Genomic DNA, 13,789 nt, shown 5'->3' with positions numbered 1-13,789 from the left:
GTCCAGCTATAACTTTAAACCTAGCAATTCCTCAAAAAAAATTGGATTATTTTTTAGTAAAGATTTGGTTGAAAGAAGCTGGCTTAATAAGCATGGCCAGAGTAAACTTCACTGCCCAACTAAGGGGTCTCATATGAGATTTTTTTTTTTTTTTGTCTCAAAAATACTAACAAGTTTGACCAAAAAAAAAGCTATTAAGCCTCAAGGTGCTGTAATACTGCAGTGAAAGATACCTGTGTAGTAACAGGACAAAAATCTCTGCTACAAACTTGCACTACAATACACAGAGCTTGTGAGTAGCTGCAGCAGCTGAGGCTAGAGAACTGGCTGTCCGAAGCTCCCCCCCCCCTTTTTGCAAAATATCTTAAATAAATTGCTTCCTTTGTTTTGCTGACATTTTAAATGTTTCACACAACAAATGAAAAAGCAGTAACATGCCATGATATGCTGTATTTGTACATTTATATTGACACAAAACCAAAAGAATTTAATCACAGCGCAGATGTATTCCCAATATATTAACTGCCATAAAGTTCTATAATCAAGTATTTAGCACCTATAATACTGATTCTCAGTTAAAAGTATCAGGTATCACAGGTTTTGGATAGATTTATATATACACAGTTTATGCCAAAGGTGGCAAATTATAAAATCTTAATTCAATTACAAAGAAAATAAGCCTAAAATTTAGCATAATTTAAACCAGCACAAATATCAGTATAAAAAAATTATCTTAACTAGTATTGACAATGCCTGGTAAAACCCAACCATGTAGGCAATGCTGCTTCATTTGTGTTTATGCTATTAAGTTGGCTCTAAACTAAAAATTCTTAGTAGTAGTAGCATTGTTTCATAAATTACTTTGGACTTCCACTGAAAATAAAGACATTTTAATCCTTGCATACTTTACCTTTTCAACTTCTGTGTCCAAAGTCTGAGTAATTTACTCAGATGCATAAAGGCCTGCAGTAGCCACAGAACCCCATAATTTTCAGTAGGCACAGAAAACACGCATTTATTGCATATAGGTATCTACAACTTATGAAAGTTAGACAGCTGGGAAACCAGCAAGCACTAGCAATTTCACGAAGTCTAAGCCTAATTTCTTTTTTAAAATCTGTTCAAGTTCTAATATGGAGATTTTATTCATGCAAATACAGTATCTTAAACTAACATGATGTTCTTCAAACACAAAAAAGCCCATAACAAAAAATTAAATAACATCTATTCCATCACATTGGACCTGAATTAAAAAGTTTGGTAATAAATCAGTTAAAACCAAGCACTCCTGTCTATTGAGAGTTTTGGAAGGTAACTTTTCTAATGAGCTGTTGCTTACCTTACTATGGTGAATAATCCATGAGTGTTTAGGTAAACTAGCTACTCTAAAACCCAGTAAGTGAAACCTAGGTCTTACATTATGTAGAGCAGAAAGGCGAAACTTCAATTCAGAGGTAGGTGCAAGTTAAGTATTTGTCTTTCATAACAACCTTTAAGATTTATAAGAACTACAGCATGTTTGTTTTGGGTTTGGTTTGTTTATTTTTCAGCTGGCTGTGAGATATAAACCTTTTTCAAGTTTCAAAAAACCACAGGCTAAAATAGTGTTATGTGCTGCTCTAGAAAAAAAAAAAAGATAAATAATCAATACATGGTCAAATGGGATACAAGAGTATCTACCACCCACCTTCATGAGACAAGTGATCCTATTCTGTCTTCCTAAGCTAGGAAGCAACACCTCAAGTTTCCTCACATACTTAATTTTTCAGTAGTACCCTAGATATTCATTATATTGACACTGTAATAAGAGCACTTACATCAGTACTTTATTGTTTATGTTACTGAGTATTCTCAGAAATGTACATATCACTGTAAGGGGGAACATCTGTTAAGTCTTTCTCCACTCACCCAACTTGAGGCATAGTGTGAAAAAACATTCATGGACTGTGTCAAATCATGTTTTAAAGATTAAATGGAAATGTTTCTTCTTTTATTCCAATTATCAAATAGGATAATTTGTAACTGTTGAGGAATGTTACTACAGCAAATAAATAAAATCCTGGTTTCAAGCAGAAGGCTCGAAATTCACTTTAGGATCAAGAATCACTTGGTACTTAGCAAGCTTTCTGCTTTTGAAAGTTATTTTAATTCATGGTAAGACTATTTTGTCACATCTGACACTAAAATGAAAAGCCACTCTGGTAGGCATTGCTTTTTCCAGAGTAAGTCTGCTCTTTTAACTGAGCAAGAGATGACAGGCATGTCAATGTAAGTTAGTCTCAATTTCTGTTTATCTGGAAGTAATTCCAGTTGAGTATCAGTTGTAATAGCAGATCAATTTTTTGTATTTTGAAAAGGTTTGTAGTATCAGCATCCTTTACCAAGCAATACAAGCGCAGGTTACTTGTATACAACAGAAATGTGACTGCTACCAACTTTCGCTGTCAGTGAGTGTTCTGTTAGACTACGTCTGTAATTCTGTATGTGAAAGTTTCTAATGTCTTACTTATGGTACCCCATCACCTCCTCCATCCCCACTTTCAATCAATTCATGTTTCTTCTTCTGCCTTATTGCCAAGCATCGTGCAATGCCCAATGCACCTCCTTTTAAAAACCGTACAAAGTTGTCTCCCACCAGAGGACCTAAAGCAAAGAGGTTAGCTTCTTTAGTGCATTCGTAAGTGTATGGATCAATCTCTATAGGATTCCCCTTGCATGTGATGGGCTGATTAGAGTGATGACCTATGCTATGTCCTTGGTCCTTTAGAAAGAAAAGGTTTGGATGAGAACCTATCAGAACTAAGGCTACAGAAAACTTCAAAATTTTCTTCAGTCCAGAGGCACTCTGAAGAACACACTTCATTTCAGGCTTGAAGGAAAGTACGTTGTGTTCAGGGAAACTAGTGTAAGCAGAATGCAGATTAGAGTCCACAGTATGGGACTGAGTACACATCATATGATAGACCTTATGGTATTCAGGGTAAAGCTTTTTAGGTAACTGTTTGAAAATCAGACTTGTATCAGTAACTCTTCTACGAAACACATGGATTACTGGGATGTTGTTGTTGTAAGCACACAGTACTGCATCGGCTGCTGTAAGTCCAGCACCCACAATTAACACAGGGTCTGCCTTCCCACGTAACTTTCCTTTGCTGATTGCAGCTCCAAAGTCAGACATGGAATGAAGCACAAAAGGAAAGTCTTCTCCTTCAACTTGTAGTCTGCCAGGAGAATCAAAGGTTCCTGTGGCAAGAGCCACATTCTCGGCAAAAAGGCAGAAGGGCACATGAGAACCATCTGTTGCTCGCTGATAACCTCTGACTTCCCAGTTTCTCTTAATCAGTGACTTCTGTCCATCTTCCATTTCCAAGTGAGGTGTTGAAATATTTTCATTTAGTTGACTTCTATCTTCATCATCCTTTCCACGGTAAAGCCTGGATACTGAGGTGATGTAAACGTTGTCTCTGAAATTCTTTTGGAGGCCCATGACTTTAACATAATGTTTATAATAACAAGCTATTTCTTCTGGCATTACTCGATCACTCTTTATATTTCTGAAACAAAATTAAATGGTTCCAGTTAACATTTAGACCTTACTGGTAATTTGAGTATCATATGTGATATCACATGACAGTCAAATTATAAGAGGACTAAATCTGCTCAGTGTAACTGACACAGTATCTTTAAATGCATTCAATTTATTTGTTCTCTTGATCCCTGATATAAAAGACAAGCTAACTTTTTTTTTTTTTTTTTTAATAGTTGTAAATCTTCACAATGTAAAGTGCTATGGTGATTAACAAAGTGTAACAAGTGTAACAAAACTCTGCGGTACCATGGTAGGTTTGTATGGAAGGGTTTCACAAAGCCAGTTTAGCATCACGACCACCAACAATACAATACTGGCTAAACTTGTACTTGGTGAGAATACACTTACATAGGATATAAGCAATTAAATATCACAGTAATTGTTAAGTGCTAATTTTGAAGCCCTAGATTTGACATATTACTTGAGTCAATTATTCTTCATTGTACTTTGCAGAAGACCTCTCCCTTGGGTACAGGTAAGTTTAGTAAATATCAGGTTAAGTAGTTCCATATCAAAGGAATGAATAAAGCAAGTATGACACAGAACCTCTGTGCAACTATGGAAACAGGATTATGATGTCCAAGCGTCCAATAAAAAAGATTTTTGCACTGCAATCCTAGTATTACATCTATGTTTTTTTCATGTTTATTGCATTGTCATTTACAAAAAAAAAAGCTGAAAATGTAATTATTTTGAATCAGTGCATCAATTTTGCTCCTTCTTTAGAAGAAAGCTCTAAGGCAGCAGCAAAAGAAACTCTAGTGAGCATCAGGATTGCCACTGAATTACACTTAAAAGCATATTTACAGGAAATCAGGCTACTCATTCTCATAGATAAACAAGATAATAGCATATGTACTTTTAAATGTTCAGGTTACTACTCTGAAAATCCTGATGAGATATTTATCGAAGAGGATAATGCAACAGTGTGACACCTGTTAGACTGAAGTTTAGGAAACTATTTTACAAGATTAGAAGTTTTCATTATCATCAATACTTTAGAATATGTTTAATTGTAGTATAATAGGTCAGCATTTCTGTTTTTAGTACTGTTGAAAACTATAATATAAATAAATTAGCTTCAGATAATAAGCAGCTTATGGGATTTCAGTTAATAAGGAGGCAAGATTACTGTGGTTATCTAAGAAAGCGATTAAAGAACAAAGGTACAGTTTCTTCACTATAAGTGTCCTAAAATGAGTAACAGTCTGCCCTTGAATGCATATGCCCAAGTAATTCTATTTCTTCTTTTGCCACACATGGTACAGGAACAACTTCCTTTAATTTTGCTAGGAGAAAGTCAGGAGACTTAAAATTTTAGAAAAAGCTTATGTAGTGTGTTCCCAGGTTCATCTGCTGACACAGACCTTTATAAACGAACTGTATAACTGAAGTAAAAACTGTGAGTTTGTACAAAACAGTAATTTTTCTTCTCTAAAATTTTTCCAAGAAACTTACTACTAGAAAATAACATTGGGAAATAATGAATAATCCTCTTAAAATTAAAATTCATAGCAACATTTCAGATGCTGCAGCTTTGCCTGCAAAAGCAAATACTGAAATATACAACTTCCTGAATTACAAGAAGGCTAGTGTGCGCAGCAACTTAAGTTGCATCCATGCTGAAAGAGGAACTTTCAATACTTCTGTAGATTTTAAATTCCTCCCTCAGTCTTTCCTCAACTCTGATCAAAACTGCTTACAGCAATGGTCCTTCTTTGTGAAATGCAGCTAACACACACCACTGCGAGTATGTGTGCTTTCAATGCACTCCAAGCAATTCCTCTGGCTGACCACTGTCCATTTGTTTCCATCAGAGTACACACAGCAGAATAATTTCCAGTGCCATCAGACAATTTAATACACAAAACAAGAAGTCCTCCTGTGAACAATGAAGTTTGAATGTTTTCCAGTTCTTAAAATAATGTTACCTGGATTCTTAGAGCAATCAGGTTTCCCAAATACATTACCCATTATTATTATCTTATTACATATTTATCTTTACCTGCGTTTGCTAGCTGCCCACTCCTTAAAGGTGAGGCCAGGCAATTCCATCCAGTCTCCAAAACTGATTGTTAGCATAGAGCCTTCCATGGACTGTTGGGAAAAAAAAACAAGATGCATGACCAGACATTTCAAAAGGTAGATTTATGTAAAGCACATTGAAGTTCTTAGTGTACTCCTTCAGAGCAATAAAGTACCAGAACATATCACCAGGACATTACACGAAGTGTTGATGAACTATTTTCTTTTTACAGTTAGGTACTATTTTAATGAGCAACTACATGATCTAATAAAAGCAGAAGGTGAAAAGAGAACAAGTGAAAGGGAACTAAACCCAATTTTTTTAAAAAACAACAAGAAAAAAAAAAAAGTGAAACCAACAGCATATGAACGAACACATTAAGGTTTAAGATTTTGTATAAAAGCACCTGAAAACAATTCAGAGAAGAGAAAAAAAGTCACAGAAAACGCTCTTCATTATAATTCTTTAAATTTGCACTAATGAAAAAACCACATAAAACAGCAGCCATAGTCACAAATCCCCACATAAAGGACAACTTTTTCCTTCTTTTCTCATCTCCTCAACATATCTGGGCTTTGGTAATTGAACAGCTGAAACTGCAATTGCCACTACTAACCAACCCAAACTTAAGACAGTAAGAAAAACCCCAAACCACAGAATTATCAATTTACCCTAGAAGTGATAAGAAATTTTTACTCACATGCCAAGCCCCACCAGGTGGTCCTCTACCAAGCACTATATGGGGAATATAATTATGTTGTTCTAGTTTCCAGTGCAAAACTGGTGGGTAGTCATACCCAAAGTCAGCATCCGGATGAAGCAACGTATCAAAAAGCACTGCAACTGGGTTTGAAGAGCGTCCTTCGAGGCCTTCAGACAGGTACTCTAGATCCTAAAGTATGCAAAAAAAAGGGATCTGCTCATGCTACTTTTACAGTTCATCATGCTATCCTGATGTACAAAAGTTGTATTTCAACAGAACATACAATTAGTTCAAGTTGCACTTTAAGTAGACATAAGTATTTAATGTAGAGGTTTGATCAAAACACTTTTCAGAAATAACTGCCATGATTCAGTTCTGTAACTCTGAATAATACGTTTCACTCATTTAAATGACATGTTAAGAACACAGTAATATTGGGGAAGGTCAGTATTTGAAATTCACTGTAGAAGAAGTAATATAGGGACAAATACTCAGAAATCAGAGCAAGTTAGTAACATCTACATTTATAGATAGCAGACTGCTTTTAACAAAGAATTGCTAGTATTTCTAGGAGCCCCATTTTGAGAAAGGAAATTGGAATCTAAAAAAATTAAACTTTAAAGATAAAGTAGAAAAAGCTCACCTGACAGCTCTTAGGTAGTTCCAACACTCACTTTATTATTTTTTGAAATAATGGAGGTATTATAAGTATTATTTTTAAAAATTAAAACCAGTATTTTGAAAAATTAATTATAACTAGGCTTATTTTACAAAGCAGTTAACGTTGAGAACAATTTCTAGAAATTTTTAGAATGTTCAAATTTCAGCATCTATTAACCAGTTATGTTCTAAAACTTTCATGATGCAACAGCAAATAATTGAAGAGATGATAGAAATTTGAAGAAAGAATTGGCCATCAAGACAATTTTTGCTCACAAAGACAGGACAGTTTAGCTTCCTAAACCGGGAAAATATCAGGGGGTCAGGGAAAGACAAAGTACATGAAACATCTGTAGCCAAAAGCTTAGGCAACTTAATCTCCTGCCAAAAACATAAACCTTGAGACTTAAGGTCAACATTACATGCAAACAGCACAGCACTAAAAGACAGAAAAACCCAAACCCCAAAGCTCAAGAACCCCTACTTTCCCACTACAAACACATATGCATGTTTGTAATTCAAAAAAATCAGTCACACAGGCAACACAGTTCGTAATAGCATTGTAAGCAATCCATCAGGAGTAAAGTGAGGTGAGTAGAAAACAATGATAACATGGCAAAAAAATGGACAAGTGGCAAGAAAAATAGCGGAGAAGACAACTAATCAAATCAGACAGAAAAACTGGATACAGGGATAACAAATACAGCATCAGCAATTTTGAGTGCAACACAAACACTGAAGGATTCATACTGTGCAGAAAATAAAATTGGGTTGTATTTAGAGGATGTATGCCCCTAATGTTACTAAAAATGAAGTCTTAAAGAGAAATGAACTATTTAGGAAGATTTTAACTTGAAGTATGTGTACTGGAAGTATGTTAGCAGCGTGTGTTCTTTCACAATAGTGCCCAAACACCCTAGGACGTGAAAGCTGGAATTCCTGCATCAACTACTCATTGCCCAAGTGGTGCTTTAGACACTTTTGGCAAGTACTAAGAACATGACAAAGGGCAGATTGTAAAATAAAAAAAACCAACCACAAACAAAGGGCCCTGAAGAACCACAGAAACCACATGCCCTAGGATGGATCTAATGGTCATGAGTTGATTCTATTTAAATTAACAGAATAACAAAACTTATTAATGCATTAGAAATACAATTAAGTAAGTAGGCTGGTTCTTCACAATTCAATCTGCAGATATTTTTTGGATAGGCAGTTCTTAAAATACATTGTTTTTCATCTGAAGTGCTCTACATATAATCTCTTACAGGCCACTGAAGAAAGTATATGTTGCTCTTTATTTTACAGGTAGGAAAAAGAGAGGCCAAGAGATAAAGCTAGTGTTTGAGGCCACAGTTACTAAGCTTTACTGTGGTCTAATTCTTTGTCAGTTGAGGAAAATTAAGCATCTTCTTGTCTATGGCAATACTTATGTAAATTGCAGAAGTATTTTAAACAGGATCATTAAAGAAAGACTACTGTTTCACAGCCAGCTTGCAGTAGATAAAGAGCTAGACAAGACGGTAACCAAAGCTTACTTGATCAACAATGGAAAGATGACGAGCTTCTTCTAATTTCGTATGTAGAATGGGGTTTGGGTGTATAGCTTCAGGAGATAAATATGGCCTGTATCCAGAGAGCAGGTAAGAAAGACAAATTCCAGAAGGTCCATTTCCTATTAAAGAAAAATTACCGCTTTAGTAAAAATGTCAATAATCTAAAGTTTGTAAGTCACTAAATAAGCAACAACAAAATAGTAAGTAATATAATGCAATGCTTTCCTGATTCAAAGCAGCATATAAACTCCACAGTAAAATAAAGCCTACCATAGGAACTTCCTCCTAACAAACTGAGCAAAATCTTCTTCAGATAACAAGAAACGTATGTATGACTGTTTGCATCATGAAACAAAATGCATATAAAGGAGTTTCATAATTTAGTACATCAAATTCATTATTCTTGTGTGAAAATGGTCCAATAGATAATATCTGGTCTGCCTGTCAATCACAGTATATCTGAATATTATTGCCATCTTACAACTTCGTGTTCCCATTTACACTGGGTACTGCAAAACACAGAATAGAAAAGACAATCTAGAGCACATGCTCTTCAGGTCCGCTTATGAAATAAAAGGAAGAAAGAGACAAGCAGAAAGCTGAAGACTGCAAGTCAGAGGAGAATTTAGAGACAGAGCACAAGAGTAACATAAAAGCTGAGTGAAGACAGGCACAGTAGGTAAGCGGTAGAGTACAAGAAACTCATCTGACACCACATGCATTGTTCAGCAACAATATCAGTTCAAACATCTTTCAATATCCTTTTTGCAGCATTCTATAATTCAAATATGTCCAATATTGCAATTTTAATAGACTTATTTTCAAAATGTTACTCAAGATGTGAAACGGATGGGATCAAAACATGAGGTAATTATTTCTATTTATTTGACTGGTATTAAAGTAGGGGCCCAGATTTATAACATGCAAATACAGAAGTAATGTTCATGCTGCAAAGTCAAATATTGAAAGCTAGGGAAAGCTAAAGTCAGTGCTATGTCACTATGTCAGTCAGTATGTGCTATGATACAGAATTTAAATATGACTACATACTGTTACTTCTATAGCTCCTCTCCCTCATTAACTGAATGAAAAGCAACAGTGTTCTCCTAATGAGGCACTCTTGTCTTTGTTTTCCATCTCGAGTGGCACACACTGAATAACCACACATTATTCAAATTCTGGGCTAAACCCAAAGTTACTAATTTATTCATGTTTTTATATAGCACTCATTGTCACAATGTTAGCTCTTACCGTTTGAATTCTTCATCTCAAGAGTTCACCCATTGTTTCCTGTTTCCTATCACCTTTGCACATATTTCCATCACCTTTAAACAATCCCACTCTCCAGTGCCTGTCTCTTCTCCCTTTTCTGATTTGCCAGTCCCTGAATCCCCTATCAGTTTGCTGAGACCCTGTTCATTCCCAGTCTCTTCATACACAGGATCTCTTTTTCTCCCCCACCAGGCTACACTCATCACTCTGGTCCCCAGTGGCAGTATATCCCATACTTTATTATAATGCAGTGTGCATGGACCCATCACAGCCATGAGCTACAAAAAAATCGTGCAGGCTCATGACAGGCGAGTTCTTCAAAGGCCAAGACTGCTAAGTCATAAGAAATCTTCAACAAGCATGTTTTCTCTAAAGGCCTAGAATATGAAAAAGTATGTGAGACTTCACAGTGGCTCCTAGCTAACAATCTAGATTTTTGCACTCCAATACGGAGACAAAAATAAAGGCATTAGAGTGCCTGTGTACTGCAACGACCATAAAGCACTGGAAAAAGACTGTCTAGTAAAGCTGTGGATTCCACCATTAGCATCTTCAAGACAGCTAAATCAAAAGTCTGTAATAAAAAGTTTTAATATTCGTGATCCTGCCTATATTGTTTCCCAAACCACTTTCACTCCTGTTTTGCCATTTACAAAAAAAGACCGTAAGATATCTTTCAGACAATGAAACGCTCTTCCTTGCTCTCACACTGTTCTACCTTCCCACAAACAGAGCAGCATGAGATAGCTCGGTATGCTTCAGTCCAGAAGCTTCAAGCTTAAAACAGAAGCACGCCCCCCCTGTCACCCACTTGACACGAGATAGATGTGAGAGAGACCTTAGCAATACATTGAAATCATACATAACAAAATCATAGGAAGTTATGAAAAGGCTCTAATCATTCCTATAGTTCACAATCATTCCCATGACCAAGTAAATTCTTAACCATTTTTAGAATTCTATCTTGTGCACAGTAAACAATTTTGTTTCTTTTTAGAAGTGCATAGCTAAGTCTTTTTTCCTACTGGGGTGTAAAGGAAGCTAGTCCACTATGTAAAGAGAAAAATGTGTGTCATATCCAAGGATGCCATGGTAAAAGATTATTCCTACTGGTTCTAACTAAAAAGAACCAAAGGGATAACAAAAGTTGCCAAAACTAAGGCTGGCAAGGGCCAAGGAAATAACTGAGCATGTGACTCTGTTAAGGTGAATTACTAACACTCAGCTCCCTAGCCACTCCGTTGGGACCATCCAGAAAGCCGGTCCAAACTCAGCTCCTATTCTTTCAGCAGACTGACTCCAAGGGAAAGAAATTCCCTTGTGGATATGCTCTCAAGAACACACAACATGAAGGTTCAGCTGCAAGGTCTGCAATTAGACTTGCCATGATTTTCTCAGAAAATCCCTGGGGGAAAAAGAACCAAACCAAAACAACTTTTTGAAATGAGAAATCTCTACCTGAGGAGTGAGTTTGCTCTTTATTTACATACAATACCTCCAATAACGGCTCTGACTGCAACTGAGAGATATTACTACTATACAAACTTTAGAGATACAATCAATATAACCCAAAACCCCACAGCCCTGTTCATTTAAGGAGCAGTTAATATTTTGTTTGAATAGCAGCAGAAGCTTCTCCTGATCTCCGTAAACTACAGTACAATCACCTCTACATTATGTGTCTAAATTTAAAGCACATAATCAACTTCAAACATCACAGCCTTGTTATTTAGCTGAAAATTTAAAACACTGTTTTTACACAATAATGATCAAAATTAGTGCAGAAGATTAAAGCATTTAACACAGAACATTCTCTAGACTTAAGAGCTCCAACATGAAATTCTTCTATCCCAACTCATTCAAATGGAATGTATCTATTTCTTCCCAACTTCTTGAGAACAGGTACAGCACAAAAGTTACTTAATATTACCAGAGCAGCTTAGTACTCTGAAGAACTGCTGTACAATATGCAGTACAAGTTTAGAATCAAATCTGAAATGGGGCATCATACATGGAAAAAGAGGATGGTGAAATTAAAGAAAGAGGAGTATCAGTTATTGATACATCATTAACTGCTTACAGATGTGCCATTTTTTTCCTTCTGATTATTAAAATAGTGCAATGAGAAGATGGTGGCACTAGGAAGCTAAAAGTATGTTTAACAGGCATCTCATGGAGAAGATTAAACCAAGACTCTTGTGTGCGTGTGTGTGTATGTGTGAGTGTACAGAGGGGATGGCAACTATTTTTGTAGTCTTCTACTACATCATTAAATCATTTTAGATGCCTTTTAAGGCTCTTCAGACACCCAATGAGTTAGTGATAATACACTGCCAATGGAGATCAGCTTGTGAAGCGTCTCATACATATCTGTGAAAAAGCATTTGGGCAACATATTTTGGTTTTCAATGAGAAATAGTCAAGGCAGCTGTGTTTGGTGTCAGCACATAGAAAGGTGCTCTAGACGAAATAAGTATTGAGCACAGGTATTTGCATAATGCATATCTGCAAAACTAAACAGTGAAAACTGAGTCATTAACCATATGGCAAATCTTATACGAAGGCTGACAAAATGCCAGGAAACTGTTGCTCTTCAGCTATGATGCAGAACTCAGCAAGTGATTCACGTCTGTCACATCCTCGTAGATCTATTACATGAGCACTATTTTAAGCTATCGTGAAAAGAGCTTTAAGAATAGGCACTGTACAAACACCAAACTTTCAAAGTTGTGGAGATTTATAGAGAACACATTATGTTGAAAAACCATTCTCCGGAATGTCTTCTTGTTTGCAGGTGCAGTTAAAGCTGTTGGTTTGCTGTAGTCCCAACAGCTTTGGACTAGATTATGGAAAACCTCCTTTACTCCAGATCTTTTCTTTATCCCCTCATCAAGTCATGGCAGTAAGGAGCTGGTGACCAGCTGTTGCTGAAAAACCTTGGCCCAGTACAAATCATCCTGGCAATCTCAATTAAGCTGTGTACCTAAGGAGCCTGCTCCCTTTGCTATCTTGTCTTCAGCAAGATTTTAAAGTACAAGTCTTTAACTATTAATTGACTAAAATTTGTTGGTTTAAACTGGTTGAATTGACTTGGATTCATTTTGGAAAAGATGGAACAACATTCAGATGTTAGTGATGGATGCAACAAAGAAAAATGCAATTAATGAGGTTTGCATCTAAACAACATGCAGCACACATTTTACGTTACGCTTTTCACTGTCCCATGTGACTCCACAAATTTCTACCGGTATTTTACCTACATCAACAGCATCCATGCAGCCTGAAGTACACACATCACGTTAATTGAACCCTATGTGTTCAATACTAGAATTAAAACAGTTCTTCTGTTAAGACTCAGGTATCTGCTGCCAAATAGTGTGGCTCATTTTGTCAAAACACAATTTGAATTCAAATATACTCCAATGGCAAGTCCCTTAACATAATTTTACATTACTGTTGTTAATCATAAGAACTGTATTACTCTAATAAACATCTTCACCATCAGGATGCTAAGCATCAGTTACTTAAATGACTTCATGCAGCAGGTTTACAAAGGCAATGGCAGTAACAGAGAATCTTAAAACAGTGAAAACACTCACCTATTATGACTACAGGCAGAGTAAGGAGGGAGTCCCCAGGCAGAACAGTTTCTTCAATTAAAGGCATTCTTTTAATCTTCCTCCCAAGACTGTCACCAAAATACTGGACGAATGAATTCAAAAGCTGTCCTTCGGTTTCCGGGCCACTGTAACTTCTAATTAAGAAGGACAGATGGGAGAAAACAAAAATGAAACAGTTGAACTGTTGTCAGAAAAAGTCTCTTCAAAAATAAAGTTGGTTTTGATGCTTTACTTCAAGAGCTATGGAGCTGGCAAAGCCAAGCCCAAAACAGATATGCTTCATCCAAACTACAAAATGTTACTCTTGAGCACAGCTTTTCTACAGGAGATTTTTTAAAAGTCCACTCTCCCAGACAGTCTACA

General features: G+C 36.2%; 1 protein-coding gene across 1 annotated transcript; it reads right to left on the bottom strand.

The window, feature by feature from the left end:
• Positions 1–1,804: 1,804 nt before the first annotated feature.
• Positions 1,805–13,585, bottom strand: OSGIN2 (oxidative stress induced growth inhibitor family member 2). Its single transcript, XM_026843313.1, has 5 exons — positions 13,406–13,585; positions 8,517–8,653; positions 6,316–6,507; positions 5,595–5,686; positions 1,805–3,554 (listed from the first exon to the last, which is right to left on the bottom strand). The coding sequence occupies exons 1-5, from the start codon at positions 13,470–13,472 to the stop codon at positions 2,507–2,509; spliced, it is 1,536 nt and encodes a 511-aa protein (XP_026699114.1). The 5' UTR covers positions 13,473–13,585; the 3' UTR covers positions 1,805–2,506.
• Between the last annotated feature and the right edge of the window lie 204 nt (positions 13,586–13,789).

The sequence above is a fragment of the Athene cunicularia genome, assembly GCF_003259725.1.
Source record: "Athene cunicularia isolate RWA chromosome 2 unlocalized genomic scaffold, athCun1 chr2_part1, whole genome shotgun sequence".
Taxonomy (NCBI): Eukaryota; Metazoa; Chordata; class Aves; order Strigiformes; family Strigidae; genus Athene; species Athene cunicularia.
This window is presented reverse-complemented; position numbering and strand designations above follow the sequence as displayed.